Source organism: Aquarana catesbeiana, linkage group LG11 (assembly GCF_042186555.1).
Source record: "Aquarana catesbeiana isolate 2022-GZ linkage group LG11, ASM4218655v1, whole genome shotgun sequence".
NCBI lineage: Eukaryota > Metazoa > Chordata > Amphibia > Anura > Ranidae > Aquarana > Aquarana catesbeiana.
This window is the reverse complement of record NC_133334.1, coordinates 280,248,066-280,270,416: the sequence shown is the minus strand read 5'-3', so window position 1 is coordinate 280,270,416 and position 22,351 is coordinate 280,248,066. Positions and strand designations below refer to the sequence as shown.

At 42.9% G+C, this 22,351-nt stretch overlaps 1 protein-coding gene across 1 annotated transcript in view; it reads right to left on the bottom strand.

The window, feature by feature from the left end:
- Positions 1-22,351, bottom strand: part of LOC141112835 (DNA topoisomerase I, mitochondrial-like) — a 125,821-nt gene that overhangs the window by 41,616 nt on the left and 61,854 nt on the right. The window contains exon 9 of the mRNA XM_073605917.1: positions 12,799-12,986. Within this exon, the coding sequence (XP_073462018.1) occupies positions 12,799-12,986 (188 nt within the window). The remainder of the gene's footprint in view (positions 1-12,798; positions 12,987-22,351) is intronic.

Here is a 22,351-nt window from a genome sequence, read left to right as displayed (position 1 = left end):
CAGTTTTTGCAGGCACAGGGGCAAAAATGGAATTTATAGAAAAGGCTTATAGTTTACTGGTATATTTTGGCTCTCACCTCTGACCTTTGGTTGTGAATGGAAAGGAACAAGGCTGCAGATGGAAATAAGTTGACTGCCAAAGACATGCTGGTAGGTTAATTGGCTTCTGTCCAAAATTGGCCCTGGTATATGAATGTGAGTTGGGACCTTGGATTGTGGGCTCTTTGAGGGTAATGACCAATGTGAGTGTGTGGTGTATGTGTGGAGCGCTGTGTAAATTGACAGAACTATATGGGTACCTTAAATAAATAGGGATAATTGTAGACACGCACCCACACTCACTGAGGTTGAACTGGGTGGACTGGTGTCTTTATTCAAACTATGTAACAAATTGCTGTGTTTGTGATTTTCCATAGTGTTGCAGTATATGGGATACAGCGTTGGCATTTATGGAGTGGACCTAGCATTGGAGATGGCCTGGGCCTCCCATATATGTAGCACCCTCCTAGAGTAGAGTAGGCTGCCAGGTAAATCTAGTTGTCTCCACTAACCAGGAGGAGCAGGGGTTGATTAATTAGGGCTGCTAACCAATTCCTGAGAAGGTGTGCCCAGTTGGTGGCGAGAGCTCAAAATAGTCTGAGGCATGAGCAGCATGGTGCATAGTTCCTGAGTCCAGTCCTGCTGGAAGAGACCCCTGTGTGTGTGTGGCTACAATGTCTACATGAAGCCATTACGAAGACACCGAGGTCCCAGCTAGGCTTAGCGGGGGGGGGGGGTCAAGGGGGCAATTTGCAAGCTTGACTCCAGGGATCAAGTGGGGCCTCGAGAAGCTCACGAGAGAGAGCAGGAGGAAGTTTGCGGGAAAGAGTCCAGCTGTCCTGCAGTGGTGAGTCTACATCTCCCTCACTGGGAAGAGCCTGGTGAATATTGGCAGGAGGCAACTGATGATCCTGTGGCTATGCGAGTGATTAACCCCAGTGCTGAAGAATAGGGACTGTGTATAGGTTCTAAACTCTGGAAGGAGTACAGGTCTCAATTAGCATAGAGATCCTGTGGGACATTCCCTTTTGTGTTTTGCTGCCATAAAGTTGAAGAATCCTTAAGTTGTTCAGTTCTACAGTTTATTGTCCGCCAAAAAGTCCGCCAAAAAGTCCACGGCATTAGGCCCCTTTCACATGATCGGTCAGATAGGGTCCGTCTGTCTGTTTTTCAAGTGGACCCAATCAGACCCTCCATTCACCTCTATAGTGCAGCAGATGTTATCTGACTGGTGTTTCTTTTTACACTCGCCAATCCACTTTAAAAAAAACAGAAGGGCCCATAGAGTAGAGCGGTCTGTGTCCGTGTCTGCATATGCAGAGCAGACACGGACCGATCATCTGCCCGCTCTGCTCATTGTGACCTGTGACTGGTTACCAAGTCGCTAAAGTGGTCCTCGCTCCTCAAAAAGGTTGGGCACTCCTGTCCCAGACTGTTCCTTGGGGCCAGTGGAAGAGTGAAGAAAACGCTGTGCGGCTGGCTGTGTGTGCCATAAACTAAGTGCACCCGACTCAAAGGCAGTCTCTGGCTTGATTCAGAAATTAGTATATATATTATATTGCAAAATAAAGTACTGCGGTCTCGTTTTCTCCGGCAGCAAAAATTCTCCACCTTTGGAAAGTTAACAATGATCCATGCTGAACAGCATTACAGTCCCAGTGAGCGTTCCTTTAAAGACGCTGTCTCCCGCTAATCCTCCTGTCTGCGGGTTCCGTGCCGTCCTACAGCTCTCCACAGGCTACAAAATCTCTCTAATTTGCCTAACTGTCCGGACTTCAGTGTGAGATGTTTTGACATCGAAGGGTCAAAGAGGCCTTCATTGTATTAATCCCAGTTAAGTCTGTACTCAGCAGGCAGAGCACAACCAGCCCATCCCCGGCAGCACACTCCGTCCTTGTCTGTTCCCGGAGGCCGCAACGCTAGAACTTTCCTGTTCCAATATGTAATAAAATGTCACTGCCAGTTACAGGATGTTTAACAATATGGAAGACATAATCACATTTTAAAATTCTAAAAGAATTTTTATAATTCGATTGCTTTTCTAGATTTTGGAAAAAAGGGGCAACCCCTGCTTAAAGCAGGACTAACCCCAACGATTGGTTTCCAAAAACACGGTATGCCATGACTGATATCGCACAGTTGCTTGTGTTCTCATCTGATCTGTATTGGAATTTCCTTTCAAATTTGGCTGTTAGTGAATGGAACAAATACAAATTTATCTGAAGTTACAAATTATCCGAAATAACGAATGCCGCATCTAAACAAATGGAACAGAACAAAATAACACATTTTTATTATTATTATTTATAATTTGTGACGCTCCATTCGTTTAGATGCGGCATTCGTTATTACGGATAATTCATAACTTCGGATAAATTTGTATTTGTTCCATTCACTAACAGCCAAAATTGAAAGGAAATTCCAATACCTAAAATTTAATAGTTAGTAATGGTTAAGTTACTAGTTATTTCAGATTTTCAAATTTTCTGGTTTTAAAATTTTCGGATTTTCAAATTTTCAAAAAAATGTGGTAATTAGAAAAAGCGGAAATTCGGATATTTCCAAATTAACAAATTTGTCTAAATTCGTTAAACTAAATTTGGAACTAAATGAATTGCACATGTCTACAGGTCAGCAGGAGGAACCAGTTAGAGGGGGGGAGGGGCAAACAAACTGAAAAATTATATAAAAAAAAAAAAAACAACCCAAACGGCTCCCACTGTGCCCATCAAACGGCTCCCACTGTGCCCATCAAACGGCTCCCACTGTGCCCCTCCCCCCCCCTCTGCCCGGCACTTACCCTGTCTCGGTGGGGCAGCAGGTGACAGCGGCGAGCGATGTCCTTGATGTCTTCTTTTGTCCTCACCTCCCGTCCTCTATGATTGGACGCCTGTCTTCTAACAACCTATCCCCTGTGATACTGTCCTTCTACATATCAATATAAAAGGTACGATGTTAGCAAATATAACTTCCCTATTCAAACACTTGTGTTACAGGGTGGATTTTGGTAACAAAAGCAGGATCTGTAGGTCACCAAAGGGCAGAAGCTCCTTTGGGGACTACCCAACCCTCAAGAAAAACCCTGCGACGTTGCCTTTTCAAGTACGAATACAAGATGCTATGTTAGCAAGTATAACTTCCTTACTTCACCCCTTGAGCTACAAGGATCCTAATCAAAGGGCAAGAGCTCCCTCAGGGGGCTTCCCACCTCCAAAAAGGAAGCTCCTGTGGTATTTCCCCTTCTACATACCAATACAAGGAGCTATCCTAGCAAGTATAACTTCCTATGTCGACCAATTGTGTTACAGCGATCCTAACCTTCTGTAGTAACAAAAGCAAATCTGTAGGTCACCAAAGAGCAGAAGCTCCTTTGAGGACTTCCCACCCCCAAAAGGAAGCCCCTGTGGCATGGTCTTTCCTAGTACTAATAGAAGTGGCAATCCTAGCAAGTATAGCTTAGTCGATCACTTGAGTTGCAGTGAGCCTTTTCTACTGTGCTAACAAAAGCACTATCTGTAGGTCATCAAAAGGGCAGAACTCCTGGCATTCCGCTCACACCAGTTTTTTGATGGTTTAACAATTACGGTAGAAATCTCAGATGTTCTATTATTCCCCTCAAAGTGCACTAAAAAAAGTTTGTAGAGGTCTTATGTAGTCGAAAACGGTTACCTTGATACATTGGGGTTTTATTTCCACTTTTCAACTTTCCCCAGACCCCAGTGAAATGAGGCGAAGCTCTGCTGACTTCCATTATCCAATCATGAGCAGCACAAATGCGTTTTTACTACCTTGCACGTGATGGTGAATTGTTTTGGGGTCGATTTACCAAAGGCAAATAGGACCGCGCGCTCTGTAAGTGCATTTGCACTCTGCAAGGGAATTTACTAGAGAGCTTAGCAAATAAGGTGAAGCTTCACTTTGCAAATGATAGGCCGGTCCCCCATGTGATGGGATACTCCACGCTACTCTGTTGCACAGAAAACATTTTTGTGGATGGTGATCCCATCAACCAGATGGGTTTTCTCCTGGACATGAGGAACGCTTTGGCCTAACCTAACAAACGGGCTCCTTTAGGTTTGAGGTCATTCCGGTTCTTTCCTTTGGGGGAATCCACCGTTACGTCGTTGTGTTCCTTCTTCCTTACCTTGGAACCTGACGCCACACCAGACCCTTCAAGCTTATACATTGTGCTATGCAATTATCCTTTCCCGATCCCCTGAAGCAGCTCTTATCTACTACAATATATACTTGGTTATGTATGAAGTTAAATAGCAGGAATTTTTAAGGGGCAATATTGAACGTCTTATGGTTTTTAATATATATATTTTTTTACATAAAAATGTGTTCTCTGGAGAAGTTTCTGCACCTTAATCTTTTCATGCCGGCGCCTCCCAGCCCTTTAAGTGGTTTATGACACCAGGAGGTAGGGCGGAGCTTAAGAGCACATGACCGTGATTGGCTGTCACGGTGGTCACGTGATCCAAAAACTGCAATCAGGAGCTTCCAGCTAGATGCCGGTAACGGTTGGGCGCGCGCTCTCGACACAGCTGTTTAGACAGCAACTCGCGCAAATATGCGGCCCCCTTGGGGCCAAGGCGCCACATATTTGCGTGCGGCCCACGCCAAGCGGTTAGGAGTCCCAATTTCTTTTTGTGACAGTAAGGCTTCTTTCACACTGGGGCGCAGGCCGCATTGACGGGTAAAGCGCCGCTTGTTATAGCGGCGCTTTACCACAGTTTTAGCGGCACTTTTTGGGCGCTAGCGGGGCGCTGCTAACTCACGGTAGCTGCCGAAGAAAGGATAAAAAACATCCGTGTTGTGGCGCTGCTGAAGTGCTTTCGCAGGCGCTTAAGCAGCGATGCCTATTCATTTCAATGGGCAGGGCATTTTGGTAGTGCTGTATACAGTGCTCCCGCATCGCCCCAAAGATGTTGCTTGCAGGACTTTTCAGGACGTCCCACAAGCGGACTGCCCCAGGGGGGAGGGGTATTTCAGGTGCTTTCCAGGCGCTATTTTTAGCGCTAAAACGCCTAAATGCTTCAGTGTAAAAGGGGTCTAAAGGATGAGGTGCTTGGGAGTATCAACCAACACTGTATATTTGCAAAGAATACCCAATCACGTGCAAGGAATATGAAAAAAAAAAAAGAAAAAACAGCATTTTTGCTTGCACACGATTTGATGATAGAAATCAGCAGAGCTTCCCTTCATTTACTTGGTCTGGAGAAAATGCCCTTGCAAAGTGTACAGTATTTGCCTTTAGTAAATCAACCCCATTGAATACTTAGAGATCATCACAATCACTGAGCTCTGGGAAAATTTGCAAAGTGCAACTTCCCTTGCAGGCTTGAAGCGAAGATAAAGAACGGGGGGGACATGACCTCAAACTAGCAGGAGGGAAGTTCAAAGCTAATCACAAAAAGTATTATTATACCGAAAGAGTAGTTGATGCTTGGAATAGACTTTCAGCAGAGGTAGTGAGTCAAACAGTAAGTGGATTTAACCCTTTTATGACAGAGGGTAAAAAAACAATACTTGGGCCTAATTTTTGCAACGTTGAATGTATACAATGTTCTGTATAATGGATCCTGTAGGTATACACCATTATATAAAGTATCCTGTATTTATATAATAGAGTATACATACAGGATACTTTCTATAATAGTGTATAAAGTATCCTATATGTATACAATGTGTTATATAAAGTATCCTGTATGTATACAATGTATTATATAAAGTATCCTGCATGTATACAGTGTATTCTATAATGGATCCTGTATGTATACACTATATATCATATGTATACAATGCATTATTTAATGTATCCTGTATGTATAAAACGTATTCTATAATGGATCCTGTATGTATACAATGTGTTATATAATAGTTCCTGTATGTATACACTATATATCATATGTATACAATGCATTATATAATGTATCCTGTATCTATACAATGTATTCTATAATGGCTCCTGTATGTATACAATGCATTATATAATGTATCCTGTATGTATACAACGTATTCTATAATGGATCCTATATGTATACAATGTATTATATAATAGATCCTGTATGTATACACTATATATCATATATGTATACAATGTATTCTATAACGGATCCTGTATGTATAAAATGTATTCTATAACAGATCTTGTATGTATACAATGTATTATATAATGGATCCTGTATGTATACAATGTATTCTATAACGGATCCTGTATGTATACAATGTATTCTATAACGGATCCTGTATGTATAAAATGTATTCTATAACAGATCTTGTATGTATACAATGTATTATATAATGGATCCTGTATGTATAAAATGTATTCTATAATGGATCCTGTATGTATACAATGTATTCTATAATAGATCCTGTATGTATACAATGTATTCTATAACGGATCCTGTATGTATACAATGTATTCTATAATGGATCCTGTATGTATACAATGTATTCTATAACGGATCCTGTATGTATACAATGTATTCTATAACGGATCCTGTATGTATACAATGTATTCTATAACGGATCCTGTATGTATACAATGTATCTTTCTTTCCAGTCAGAGTAGAAAGAAAACACATGGGTGGGCTATATAGTGACTGATCACCATGATAGCCAATCAGAGGTCATCACATCGATCAGGTGACGAGGAAGCGGGAGTCCCGGGTCCCAGTCATTCGTAGGAGACCCGGGGCTCTCAGCGGTCTCTATGTTGGGAGCACCCAGCACAAAACACAAGAACACATATGGCTTTTCTTTCCTGCCATCTCTCCTGCATGTTTCTAAGGTGAACAACCTCTTTGCTTTTAGTAAATCAGACCCGCTGTTATGCGGAGTATAGGGATAGGAAAACTTATCACAGATAGTCTTTGGCTCTGTGTGGGTTCTTTAGGGGTGGTATTTGCCAAGCTCAAAACTGCCAACAATTACCGTGTCATTTCAGCGAATTCCAGATTTCAAAGGCCCCCCGGCTGTGACCGAGCATTGCAAGGTCTTTCTCCAGGACTTTAACAGGCACTGGCAGCATTTAAGCGCCTCTTTTCTGTGTTTAGTCTGCTTTACATGTATTTTAATTGCTCTTTTCTCCTGACAAATTGCTGCCAAAGCACCAACCTGAAAAGTAGCAATTTAACCTTGCCGTATTAGAGTGACAATTCTCTGGAAAATAGAATAGAAAAAAAAAAGTATCAACTTTTCAATAGCAAATTACAAAATTAGGTTTTGATAGAGAGAGGCAGGTACTCGTAAAAAATATTCTTAATAGTATATATAATTATATCTATATAGAGATATAGGTAGAGATATAGGTAGAGATATATAGGAGAGAGAGAGAGAGAGAGACACAGAGACAGAGACAGAGACAGAGACAGAGAGACAGAGACAGAGAGACAGAGAGACAGAGAGACAGAGAGACAGAGAGACAGAGAGACAGAGAGACAGAGAGACAGAGAGACAGAGAGACAGAGAGACAGAGAGAGAGAGAGAGAGAGAGAGAGAGACACACACAGAGCGAGAAATAAAAAGATATGTAAAAAATATATAAAAAAAATTTATATAGCTATTGGCAACTGTCTCTATGAAGGCACAAAAACCCCTCTGGTACTTTGACCTTCTCCCTATCCAGAAGAGACAGCAGGGAGTCGTTTGATAATGGCTCTCATTGCTCACAACACACTAAATAATTGGTAGGACATAGTGGGATGCGCTACAGCAGTGGTTCCCCATCCTCAGGAGGAAGTACCCCCCCCCCCCACCACCAGGTTGTGTTTTCAAGGTTTCCTTCCCTCTGTACAGGCACTTTAATTCCATGTCAATAGTTTGGTATCTAAGCTATTTAACCCTTTCACTGCCAGAGCCTTTTTGCGCACACAGAATTTTAGGCCTGAAGATTGGACAAACCCCCAAAGAGTTATATACATTTTCTGAAAGCAGACACCCTAGATCAGGGATATGCAATTAGCGGACCTCCAGCTGTTGCAGAACTACAAGTCCCATGAGGCATAGCAAGACTCTGACAGCCACAAGCCTGACACCCAGAGGCAGAGGCATGATGGGACTTGTAGTTTTGCAACAGCTGGAGGTCCGCTAATTGCAAATCCCCTACTGTGATGCAAGCTGACAAAATGGTCAGTTTTTCACCCGTTTTTGCATTGGTAGCGGACGGACGGAAAAAACGTACGAATGCTTCATCTGTTTTGGATGTGACTGAACTGATGAAATGAACGGTCCCGCATGTGTGAAAGGGGCCTAAAGGAAAAGTAGTGGTTATATAAAAAAAAAAAAAAAAAAAAAAAAAAAAACCACACTTGTGGGTTTAATAATTGTTTTGTAGAATTCTCCTTTAACCGCTTGCCTATTGGGGGGCACTTTCACCCCCTTCCTGCCCAGGCCAATTTTCAGCTTTCAGCACTAGACATGTGCAATAACGTTTCCTTCCACATTTGTTAATTCGAAAATATCCAAATTAAAACGAAAACCCATTTAATGAACTTTTCCAAATATTCGTCAATTTTTAAAATTCGAAAAGATTTCGTACATTTGTAAATTTAAAATGCGAAAATCCAAAAACCAGAAAACTAAAAAATCTGAAATAGCCAATAACTTGACCAATAAATTCTAGGTATTGGAATTTCCTTTCAAATTTGGCTTTTAGTGAACGTAACGAATAAGAATTCATCCGAAGTTACGAATTATCCAAAATAATGAATGCCGTATCTAAACGAATGGAATGTAACGAACAATAATAAAAACGTTCTATTAATTCATTCAATTCATTCCGTTCCATTCGCTTAGATGCGGCATTAGTTATTTCGAATAATTCGTAACTTCGGATAAATTTTTATTCGGTACGTTCACCAACAGCCAAATTTGAAAGGAAATTCCAATATCTATCATTTAATAGTTAGTAATAGTCAAGTTATTATTAGCTATTTCAGATAATGGAATAGGAAAAAGAAAAAAAAGAAACTGCGCTCTGGTAAAAAATAAGTGATAATGAATAATTGTGTTAACTAAGAAGCAGCAATTCTCCTGCACAACATATAGTAGATACTAATACAAATAGTAGAAAATAGAATCGCGCTAAAAAAAAAAAAAAAAAACTTGTGTACATACATGTGATTAATGACTCAACAAATATCTAGGTAAATATCACATACGATGTAAATACATTGTAAAAGTGTCCTAACACCAAAATTATTGAGTAATTGATGTTGAGATATTCAAAAATAAAAATAAAAGGGAGTCCAAAAGCATACGACTATCACCCAAGTGATAAATAAAAAAAAGTGAATATATAAAGTCCATCAAAAAACTGTGCAATCCTTGATCATAGAGAGAAATAGTGCTCGATCCACCACCAAAGAATGTAGATTGTCCGCTTACCAGAGACCCATGACCCCCCCAGAGGATCAGGGAGAGCCTGAATAGGAAATTATCCTCCGGACCACATCCAATAAGCCAAACCCAAGCTCGTCAATGGTGTGGTTTCATATGCAAAACACAGCCACCGGATTAAAAATACTTCGCCATCACTGATCTATATAGTTGGGTTACACTTCAGACTGTAGCGTGTTCTTTCCAGCTCGCAGATGGATGGTTACACCATGAAAGATAAAAGGCTCCAATAGTGCATAACCTTTAAAACTTTATTTGATATTAAAATACAATGATACACTCACATGATCCTAGTAAATAAAACGCCTGTGCGTCTGAAGCGCCAGTCGGTAAGCTCACAGACTAGCCCGTCCTGCTGGTAACAGCAGCGATGAGTGGTGACGCAAGCGCGTTGCTCCGTCCTACGCGTTTCGTAATAGAGTTACGTCGTCCAGGGGCATCTTTCATGGTGTAACTATCCATCTGCGAGCTGGAAGGAACACGCTACAGTCTGAAGTGTAACCCAACTATATAGATCAGTGATGGCGACCCTTGGCACCCTAGAGGTTTTGGAACTACATTTCCCATGATGCTCAGGCACTCTGCAGTGTAGTCGAGCATCATGGGAAATGTAGTTCCAAAACATCTGGGGTGCCGCAGGTCGCCATCACTGATATAGACCAAAAAGAAACCAGAAAAGTTAAAAATTAAAAAAATTGAACTGTAGGCCCCATACACACTGGGCGTTCACCCAGCTCTCTGAAATGCCTTTTCTAATGGCAGGGGAGATGCAGCCTCAAAAGCACATCTAGGGCTGCTTTTTTGTAAATGCGTTTTGACGTGTTTCGGTAAATCAAGGCACTTGGGTGTTAATTTAATTTGCCAGAATAATTTATTCTGGCCATTGAAATTAACGTTCAAGTGCTAAACGCACCAAGTTGCAAACCTATGCTTTCCTTGATCAGGAACCTTTCTCTTACCGCAGGGGTAAGGCAACCTCGGCCCTCCAGCTGTTTTGAAACTACAAGTCCCATGAGACATGGCAAGACCCTGAGAATCACAGGCATGACTCCTAGAGGCAAGAGGCATGATGGGATTTGTAGTTTCACCACAGCTTGAGTACCGAGGTTGCCTACCCCTGCCTTACCGCTAATACTTTCCCTAACAGGTGCGGTACCTGTCCCTACTCTACCAACCTGCAAATGCATGCCAAACCTGGGAACCAGGGCCTTAAAGTGGTGTTCCACCCTAAAAAAAAAAAAATGAATGACTGTGCCTAAAAAAAAAAAATTTAAAAAATTTGGAAAATTTTTTTTTTTTTTTTTACTTCCCTCTAAATGCCTGTTGCTAGGGGGTCCCTCGTAGTCTGCCTCTTCCAGTGCCTGGGCTGGTGACATCACTTCCCCCTCGGCACAGGAAGGGCTCAGCTCTGCTCCCTCCCTCCTGTCAATCATCTGGGACCCATTACAGGTCCCAGTTGACTGAGCGGCCAATCACAGCGCGCGGTGCCGCACGCGCATGCGCAGTGGGTGCCAGGCTGTGAAGCCACAGCCCGGCGCCCACAGTTGCAATGCCGGCGCCGCTGAACGGAGGGGGAGACGAGCGGGGCTTCGATCCCCTGCATCGCTGGACCCTGGGACAGGTAAGTGTCCAATTAAAAGTCAGGAGCTGCAGTATTTGTAGCTGCTGACTTAATTTTTTTTTTTTTTTTTTTGATGGGCCCTCCTCTTTAAATAGGCTCTGCCTGACCAAATATGGCTGCTAGAGTCACATGGGGCAGCAGCATTCAATAGGATAGCTTTACCAGTGACCCAGGAAAACCATAGGGGTACTCTGTTCCTCTTGACTTCCTCTCCAACAGTGGCACTGCAGAAGAGCGCCACCTACTGTGGAGAAAGTAGAACACCTGCCTACATGTTTAGAGGCAGAATAAGAACAAGCACTACTAAAAAAGTGACGTTATAAAAAAGCCCAGTGTGCACGAGGCCATACAGCTGAAGAAAATAAGTGAAAATAAGTGTTAACTTGAGCTGAGAGAGCTGAGAGAGTTTCACAATTGTTCTCTTGATATACTCCGATTTTATTAGGCACGCTATTGTTTTATTGGGTGAAAAAGTTTGAACCGGCGTTGGACCTAAAAAACTAAAAAAAGTACAGGTCTGCATTAACCTCAACCTCGGGTTATAGAGAATTAGGTGGGAGGGAAGATTTTACACCTAATATGAAGGGAAAAAATGGAAAATTGTAATGTTCTAAAATGCCGTTTTGTTAACCACTAGTCTTTAAATTACCAGCCAATTTCTAGTGCTTAACTGTCATTTGAAAATAGAGAAAGAAGAAGAAAAAAAAAAAAAACGAAAAAAAAAAAAAAAAAGGCAAAACTGTTATTTCCTTCAAATTACTTCAGTCCATTTATTTCCAAGAGGCCTCAGCCCCGAGGTCAGATTTCCACTCCGGAATAATCACAGAGGCTGCGGAAAGAAGATTCACTGCAAGGCAACGATGGCCGGGAGATGCAGACGAATGTAAAGAGCCACTCGGCACCTGTGGGTATTAATTAGGGAGCTCCACTGCCAGATTACCAAATAGGCAAAGTAGGCACAGGCCTACGCAGTTTAACCGCTTCTGGATCGCCCACCGCAAATTTACTGCGGCAGGGCGACCCGGCTGCGCTACCTGTATGCTGCCGCCTCTTCCGGGTCTGGGGCACGCCCCCCCCCCTCCAGCAACCCGCTTCCGCTGTGATTGGACACATTGGGAGCGAATCAGCGGGTATTCGCCAACACCCAGCGTTCTCTCCCGAGACCGCCGTTCTGTCAAAGGAAGATTGAGATCTTGTGTTTCTGCCAAGCAGGAGAATGAAGGTTCACAAAAAAACATAAGGCAGGGTTGTCCAAGTAATCAGGCAGGGAGCTGTCCAGCATTTCAGGTTGTTTAGTGAGAAGAGATACTGCCAGACACAGCAGAGGTCCCGGGTTCAGGTCCAGGCCCTCACAAAATCACTTTAAGGCCATTTGAGCAAGATCGGGTGTGCGGCAAGCAATAGTCCTACATACAACAGGTAACGGACAGCCAGCACTGCAAAAGATGTCAGAAGCAAGCTTTTACTTCACCATACATAAGATAAGCAAGACCGATTTGTGGGTTCAAAGGTCCCCCCCCCCACCAATCAGTGCAGCACAGTCTCTGGCTTCCTGTCCCCTGCAGTACCTCCTTTTCACCACTAGATGTCCTCAGTCTTTCCTAGTTGAATGTAGATTGAGGGCATACTGTGAGTGCAGAAGAGGCACAGTGAAGCCTAGAGTTAATAAAATAGGCATTTTCCTCTTAGATAATGGAAATACAAGAAATTTGCCATATTCACCGGGCACCTACTTGCTGCAGTTGATGATGACATCTTCCGGCACAATCCTCCTTTTTAACATGCCCTGCTTGGGGTGGTCACCTCGCCCCCGAAACAAGCCGGGAGGCTCAATCTTAAAGTTCCCAATCTTCTCTCTGTGATGATCCAGGAGGCAGAAACCATATTCCTCCACAATCTTCTGGTTCTCTTCTTTCAATTTCTATTGCAAGGGCAAAAGGGAGATCAAACAAAAGTTTTAGAATAGTTACCCTACAGAGGAGGACTAGTTTTCCCAACAATACAAAATGGCAAACATTATGCCTTTAAAACAAATTTAACATGCCATTTCCTTTAGGCTACATGGACTCATTTGGGAAGCACAGGAGTCTCAAGATTTTTTTTGTGTAGAGTGCGCAGGTCACAAGTCAGACTTGAAACTTCTGCCCCCCCCCTCAAAAAAAGGGAGGGAACGTCCCCCTTTAAAACCAAATCCCTTCACCTCTGTGCCTCTTTTCTACTGTGTAGCATGCTCCTAGTATAGGATGATATGTAAATTTAGTTTTAGGCTCCCCTGTAGTCATTGGAGCAGCTGTTGATTTCTTAGGACTGCTCTAGATTCCACAGGCTGCAGAGGTTTGATTGCTTCCCCCTGCATTCTGGAGGCTTCCAGAACATGGAGAGCTTGAAAGTCAAATAGACAGCCTGAATATTTATTGTGCTTCAGCCAATCCCTGGGGAGGTGTGCCCAGTAAGTGGCTAGGGGAGAATATAAATGGTTGGGGTTCTAGAGCAGACCTGCTCTAGTCCTGCTGGAGAAGCCTTAGGGCCTTGCTGCCCCTTTGAGGTAGTCCTGTTGAAGTCTGCTGATCGTCATCAAGGTTCCAGCTGTAGCAGAGCTTGGGGGGGGGCTATTTCTAATTCTTTCTGAAGTGAAGGATTTGGTTTAGCCACTTCAACACCGGGCACTCCCCCCCCCCCCCCCCCCCTTCGTGCCCTGGACAATTTTTAGCCTTCAACGCTGTCGCACTTTGAATGACAATAGTGCGGTCATGCAACACTGTACCCAAACTACAATGTTATCATTTTCTTCCCACAAATAGAGCTTTCTTTTGGTGGTATTTGATCACCACTGGGGTTTTTATTTTTTTGCTAAACTAAAAAAGACCGAAATTTCTTTGTTATAAATTTTTGTTTTCTACTTCACTGACGGGCACTGATGAGGCAGCACTGATAAGGTGGCACTGATGGGCACCGATGGACACTAATAGATGGCACTGATGGGCAGCACTGATGAGATACTGACAGGTGTTACTGATGGGCACTGACAGGCATTCCTGATGGAGCACTGACTGGCATCTGATGGGCACTGATTGGCATTGTTGTGGCACATCTGATGGGGGCTGTGCTGATAATGTGCTGATTATCAGCGCAGACCCCCCTCTGACAGGGAGAGGCGCCGATCAGTTCTCCGTCAGCACGAACCGAGGAAAACCGTTTATTGGCACTTCCTGGCTCACGCTGGGATTAGCTGTGATTAGTCACAGCTGATCACGTGGTAGGGAGCCTTTGTCTGAGGCTCCTTACCACAATCGGAGATGCGGTGTGTCAGAGTGACACAGAGAACCACCGATCGACGCGCTGACCCCCGGGGCACGCGATGGTGGCTTATCCTGCTGAACATCATATGACACCCAGTCAGGATAATGAAACAACCGACCGGCTGTCATTCTGCTATAGGCCGGGTGGGAAGTGGTTAGAGGACTCGTGCAGCCACCATGGGATATTGTGAGTACTGATCCAAGCACAAGAATCTAGCGATTGTGTACTGTTCTTCTTTTGGTTTGCGAGGGGTAGCGCAAAGATTGCTCCTTCGGGGTCTCATTTTTGGCCTTCCCCTGGGTTAGTCTTCTCAAAGAAGTTGCACCTAGTGAAGTGTGTCCTCCTGTTACAAATCAGCACTTCTGGAGTATCCCATACCACCCCAATCCCTCCCTGTTTCAAATTCTACAAGCAATAAATCATAAAGAGACGTCCCCTAGACTGTTGAATGGAGCCAGAGTGAATGGACTATTTCCTGTGTGATCGGTGGCCTCAGCTTTGGTGAAGAACCAGTTAATTTAGCGGCTCTTACAGGGGTAGTACTACAACTGTATAAAACAAAAACCTAAAAAATGCAACCATAAGAAAACTATCCATCCATAGTCTAAATTATTATAATAGTTATTAGGAAACCCCATAAAAAAGTCAGTGGTGAAAAGAAGCACTTGTGGGCTTAACCAATCTTTTTTGCATAGTTCTTCGTGGGCGGTAACTTGGGGCTTGGCACGGTGTTTCATTGGCTGTGTAGTTGGTGCTAAAAGGTGTCCCTCTTTGTCATCTCTGAAAGTTGGGAAGTTTGGTCCTTTAATGGGAAGGGTGACCTTGGTGACCAATAGAGGGGAGTTAAAGACAGGAAGTGGCAGAAGAAACTCGATCTACCTTTATTTGCTAAAGTGAAGGATTTACCTGTTAGCGGCCCTTGGGGGGGGGGGGGGGGGGGCACGCATATATAACAAGTTCTGTGTAAGTGCTTTATTACATCAACTTTTCTTGGTAAGCAGATAAAACTTGTTCTGAGAAGTCTGTGGTTCGTTTCATAACAAAAAAAAAAAGTAATAAAAGTATTTATGTTTTATTCTGCAAACAGGCAATCAGCCCCTTGTTGGGAAGGCACATAAAGTTCTGCTCGTTATTCAGACTTCATAAGGATTCCACTTCTGAAATAAGACCTCCTACCTGGAAGTCATCAGTCAGTTTAGGCTTTGTGGACTCAGGTGAACTTCCATTTCACCGAAAGCTTAACAGAAAAAAAAAAAAGAAAGAAGACTAGAGCTGCAAATTATAAACATGCAATAAGGCAAATTTCTTCATAAAGGTGAATTCAAAAAACATAATTATGAGTTGAGTTCTTGATGATCCATGAATACCATTCACCTGTTTTTTATTTTATAACATTATATAAACTGCCCATTTAAACCAAAAAGCGAAGTGTAAAACATTGCAGATAGCTTGCTGGTCCTTGGGAAAATGAATTGCCCACCCCTGACCTAAGGGGCCACATGAAAAACTGGGACTGTTGTGGAAAGCTGAACTTCATTCTACTTAATTTGGACCTGGGAAGGTCCATAAATATGTAAACATATACAAAACAAACATCCAACGCTAGGAATAATGGGTAGAACTGCTCATGAAACAAGGCTCTTTCAGATGGGTGGTCGAGGGTAGTAAATTTGGGCGGCTGAGGCGCGGTGAGTCAACATCAGAAATGGGAACATTTCTTAAATGTCATTGGAACAATGTTTGCACGTGCTGTCCTCTAATACAATGGCAAAATAAATACTATTTTTGTATACTGGGCACATGTAAACAACTTGATGGGCAATGTACACATTCTTAGTGGCTCCCATTGTTTTAGAAGAGTTCTGGTCAAACACTTCACCCAGGCTAAGTCAAAAGTCAACAGTTTGACTTTCGCATATATGACCTATGGCATGAATGATTCTACAGTTCCGCCTAGATTTTAAAAAGACGACATGCTTCTCCCATAGAAACCAATGTAGAAAGGAAGAGGTAAAAGGATAAGTCAATGTGGGAATGACTACCCAAACTTTCTAAATAAAAGGCCAGCAGCACAAGCTGAAAGTGGGACTCCAAAAGACTAAAGATTATTCAGCCAGGGGAACTCCATAAGACCATAGAAGATCGTGCCATTGAGGGGAGTCCATAAAACCAAAGAATATTATGCCGGGGACCGCCATAAGATTCAAAAAAAAAAAAAAAAAAAAAGATTGTGCCAGGGGAACTTTCCCTGGGGATTACATTAAAGATATACTACAAGAGAACCTGGATTCCCGCACTTGCTGCAGCCTGTAGTCCTGGTTGTCTACAGAGATTGTAAGGGCCATTATAATGGAAGTTAACTGACTTAAGTGTATCCCTATCAGATAAAGACCATTGTCAATACTCATTTGCTAGGAAGGTTAGGTAGCTTGTGCATGTGTGTTGTATGCATATTTGTAATACTTTGTAGGTCTTGTATGGTTTTCCTACACTTGTCCCAACCACAGCACTATCCACACAGAGTTTGCATGTTCTCCCTGTGCCTGTGTGGGTTTCCTCTGGGTACTCTGTTCTCCTCCCACACTCCAAAGACATGCTGGTAGGTTAATTGGCCCCTGTCTAAATTGGCCCTAGTATGTGTATAAATGTGAGTTAGGGACCTTAAATTGTAAGCTCCTTGAGGGCGGGGACTGATGCGAGCGTACAATATATATGTAAAGCGCTGCATAAATTGATGGCGCTATACAAGTACCTGTAATAAATTGTAAGTAGTTTGTATGTACAGCATTCTGGTTTAGTAAAAGCACATTGGACTACAGGGTTTGTAGTCTCCTTGCTTTGCCGCAAAGTAGCAAAAAGGATACAGGCAAAATAAACACAGGAGATAGACAATCCTGGAAGCATCCCTTCTGGACTTCGGGGAGCCACGTTCCATTGCAAGCGTAACAGGAGAGGTAAGTATTTGCATTTTGTCCCCCAATAGCTTTATTTGGAATTTTATATTGATATCAGGGACAATTCAAAGAGACCTTCACCAGATTATGTCAAACATACTTCACCTTAAGATTGTGTGCCTTTTACACATTTAATGCATATTCGTTGCAGAGGAGCCAGCACCAAGAGTGAGCAAGCCCCTCCCAAAAGAGGTCTATTATATAGAAATGAATGGGACATCTAGGAAATTGACTCCCTGAAGAAGTCACGTTTGGTGGCAAGTTCAAAAAGGGTACAATGGAGGTCAGTAAAACATTTACGGAAAAGAAAAATGCTGCAAACATTTCAGATGCTTGATTTTTCTGTGCTATTCTCTTCACGTTGGTGACCGGGTTCCTTGAGATGATTTGTAGTCACCCTTTTCTGGTTGATCACGAAGCTCATAAATGAATTAAAAATTGGATAGAAAGTTTTGGTACTAATTCCATCTCTTTTCCGCCTCTTGGATGGTAGAAGAGATCCCAAAGCCGCAGAGACTAGCACGTTCCCAGTTCTCTGAATGACATTTGTGCCGGCTCGTCCTTCTCTGGAGACCCTCCATGTTTAGCCCTTGCAATCAGCACACTCACGGGATTTGCATCTCCCCCCCCCCCCCCACCTCTTGACCACATTAGAAAATCATGGCGCGGCGCTGTGGACAGGCAAGGGGAATTAAGTGGCAGGTGTTGCCGCTCTTTCGATTTCAGCCGGTTTGGCAAGAGCGATGCTCAGAATCTGTGCAGTTTCCCGTTTTATCTGTTCTGTTTGAGATTCAAGTCATTAATCATACACACCGAAAATTCACAAAATCCAGCTCACAGAGGCCCTCATTTATCTTCAGTAAGAGAAAGTACAACTCTTAAATTTCAGGTTGTATTTATTTTTCAGTTGTTCAAAAGATTTAAAATTGAATTTAAAGAGTCCTTCCACCAGAATCCAGGATGGAAAGTCTGCTTTGGGTGGAGTGGGGCAGGGGCTTTCTTCTCTTGCCGGTCATAATCGGGGTCAAGGTAACCAGCAGGGAGACCATCATTGGGTTTCTACATCTTTGCAATACGCATACCTTCCCCCACAGAAAATGTACAATGCCTTGAAAAAGTATTCACACCCCTAAAATTTTCCACATTTTGTCATGTTACAACCAAAAAAGTAAATGTATTTTATTGGGGTTTTATGTGATAGACCAACACAAAGTGGCTCATAATTGTGAAGTGGAAGGAAAATGATAAATGGTTTTCAAGATTATTACAAACATATGAAAAGTGTGGCGTGCATTTGTATTCAGCCCCCTTTACTCTGATACCTTTAACTAAAATCTAGTGGAACCAATTGCCTTCATAAGTCATTTACTTTGTAAATGGAGTCCACCTGTGTGTAATTTAATCTTAGTATAAATACACCTGTTCTGTGAAGCCCTCAGAGGTTTGTTAGATAACCTTAGTGAAAAAACAGCATCATGAAGGCCAAGGAACACACCAGACAGGGCAGAGATAAAGTTGTGGAGAAGTATAAAGCAGGGTTAGGTGATAAAAAAAAAAATCTCCCAAGCTTTGAACATCTCACGGAGCTCTGTTCAATCCATCATCCGAAAATCTAAAGAGTATGGCACAACTGCAAACCTACCAAGACATGGCCGTCCACCTAAACTGACCGACCGGGCAAGGAGAGCATTCATCAGAGAAGAGCCAAGAGGTCCATGGTAACTCTGGAGGAGCTGCAGAGATCCACAGCTCAGGTGGGAGAATCTGTCCACAGGACAACTATTAGTCGTGTTCTCCACAAATCTGCCCTTTATGGAAGAGTGACAAGAAGAAAGACATTGGTGAAAGAAAGTCATAAGAAGTCCTGTTTGCAGTTTGTGAGAAGCCATGTGGAGGACACAGCAAACATGTGGAAGAAGGTGCTCTGGTCAGAGGAGACCAAAATTCAACTTTTTGGCCTTAAAGAAAAACGCTATGTGTGGCGGAAACTAACACTGCACATCACCCTGAACACACCATCCCCACCGTGAAACATGGTGGTGGCAGCATCATGTGGTGGGGATGCTTTTCTTCAGCAGGGACAGGGAAGCTGGTCAGAGTTGATGGGAAGATGGATGGAGACAAATACAGGACAATCTTAGAAGAAAACCTGTTAGAGTCTACAAAAGACTTGAGACTGGGGCGGAGGTTCACCTTCCAGCAGGACAACGACCCGAAACATCCAGCCAGAGCTACAATGGAATGGTTTAGATCAGGGGTCTCCAAACTTTCTAAACAAAGGGCCAGTTTAATATCCTCCAGACTTTAGGAGGACTGAACTGTGGTCATCAGGAGTAAAAATGTATCCTGGCATCAGTGGTAAACAATGCATCTTTGGTATTAACGGGGTGAAATAGTGCCCCATTGTTGGTGTCAGTTTGAGGAATAGAGCCCCATTATGGGTGTAAATGGGAGGAATAGTTCCCTATCGTTGGGGTTAAAAGGATTAAAGGGGTTGTAAAGGTAAAAATTTTTTCACCTTAATGCATTCTATGCATTAAGGTGAAAAAACTTTTGACAGTACCGCCGCCCCCGGCCCCCCCGTTTTACTTACCTGACGCCTCGAATCTTCGCTGCACGTTCTTGTCATCTTCGCTGCAGCTCAGCCTGGTCGCTGATTGGCTGCAGTGGATGGATTGAAAGCAGCGCAGCCATTGGCTCGCGCTGCTGTCAATCACATCCGATGACGCGGCGCGCCGGGGGGCGGGGCCGAGTGATACAGCGAGCGGCTATAGCCGCCGGCTGTATCACGGGAGCGCGCCCGCAAGCACTCACCACCATGCGAGGGAGCTCGCATTAAGGTGGTGAATGCTTGCGGGGAGGAGCTGAGACAGCCGCCGAGGGACCCCAGAAGACTAGGTTCGGGGCCACTCTGTGCAGAACGAGCTGCACAGTGAAGGTAAGTATGATATGTTTGTTATTTTTAAAAAAAAAAAAAAAAATACCTTTACAACCGCTTTAATAGTGCCCCGTCGCTGGCGTCAATGGGAGAAATAATGCCCCATCATTGGTATCAGGGAGGAATAGTGTCTTGTATCAGTGAAAGGAAAAGTTCCCCAAGGGGGGGATAAAAGCAAGCAAAGGGCCGCATTCGGCCTCAAGGCCGCAGTTTGGAGACCCCTGGTTTAGATCAAAGCATATTCATGTGTTAGAATGGCCCAGTCACAGTCCAGACCTAAATCACATTGAGAATCTGTGGCAAGACTTGAAAATTGCTGTTCACAGACGCTCTCCATCCAATCTGACAGAGCTTGAGATATTTTACAAAGAAGAATGGGCAGAAATGTCCTCTCTAGATGTGCAAAGCTGGTAGAGACATCCCCAAAAAGACTTGCAGCTGTAATTGCAGAGAAAGGGGGTTCTACAAAGTATTGACTCCGGGGGGCGCCATACAAATGCCCCCCCCCCCACACTTTTCACATATTTATTTGTATCATTTATCATTTTCCTTCCACTTCACAATTATGTGCCACTTTGTGTTGGTTTATCATACAAAATCTCAAAATAAATGTTTTTGGTTGTAACATGACAAAATGTGGAAAATGTCAAGAGTTATGAATACTTTTTCAAGGTGCTGTACTTAGGGGGGTGAAAAAAAAAATTTATATATATATATATATATATATATATATATATATATATATATATATATATATATATATATATATATATATATATATATATATATAAAACATTTTTTTTTCTTTTATAGGTTTTAAATTGCTAATCAGCCAACCACATGGCAGCAATGCAATGCATATGTGGTGAAGACGACTTGCTGAAGTTCAAACCAAGCAACAGAATGGGAAAGAAAGGGAATTTAAATGACTTTGAACGTGGCATGGTTGTTGGTGCCAGACGGGCTGGTCTGGGCATTTCAATAACTGCTGATCTACTGGGATTGTCACGCACAACCATCTCTCTGGTTTATAGAGAATAGTAGGAAAGAGAAAATATCCAGTGAGCGGAAATTGTTTGGATAAAAATGCCTTGTTGAGGTCAGAGAAGAATGGGCAGAGAGAAGAATGGGCAGACTGGCCCGAGATGATAGAAAGGCAACAGTAACTCAAATAACCACTCGTCATTGGATGTACTGTTGCCTATCATCTCGAGCCAGTCTGCCCATTCTTCTCTCTTCTACAAACTTTCTAAATAGAAGGCCAGCAGCATCAGCTGAAAGTGGGACTCCATAAAGACTAAAGAGGATTCTGCCAGAGGAACTTCATAAAGACCAAAGCAGATTGTGCCAGTTGGGGTGGGGTGTCCATAAAACCAAAGAATGTGTGCCGGGGGACTTCACCTTTCTGCTCCTTAGACTTTAGAAATCTATTACTTTTTTTTCCAAAAATGAGCCGCACCGAACCACATAGGAAAAGCAAAAGAAAAATATAAGATAAAACAGAAAAAAAAAAAAATCAAAAGTAATATGTGAGCTCCAGACAACTACTGTGGACAACTGGTGTACGTACCCACATTTATCTCTAGATTAGCTTCCTCTATAGCCCTGTATAACATCCCTCACAATGGGACCAGTGCTAGGAGCCAATCAGGATCTACAACCATTCACATGTGCTGACAAAGGGAGAGATGAGGGACTACTCTGTTTTGTGGTTATGAGGTGAGAGTTCTGTGAGCACTGAGGTGTTGGTGGCATCATATAGACTCTCAGGGAATTATCTAAGGACGGATTACCAACTGTATTGGAACAATTATTTTTCTACAAATCATTGGACTCTATATATATATTTTCACTTATCACTATTGTTTATTCATCATGATCATTGTTATATATGGCATCTATGTATAGATCAGTGGTTCTCAACTCCGGTCCTCAGGACCCACTAACAGGCCAGAATTTCAGTATTACCTTGGGGAGATGCAGACTAGAATACTGCAATCACTGAGCAGCAAATGATATCACCTGTGATGTATTTCAGTTATCTTGCAAACCTGGCCTGTTGGTGGGTCCCGAGGACAGGAGTTGAGAACTACT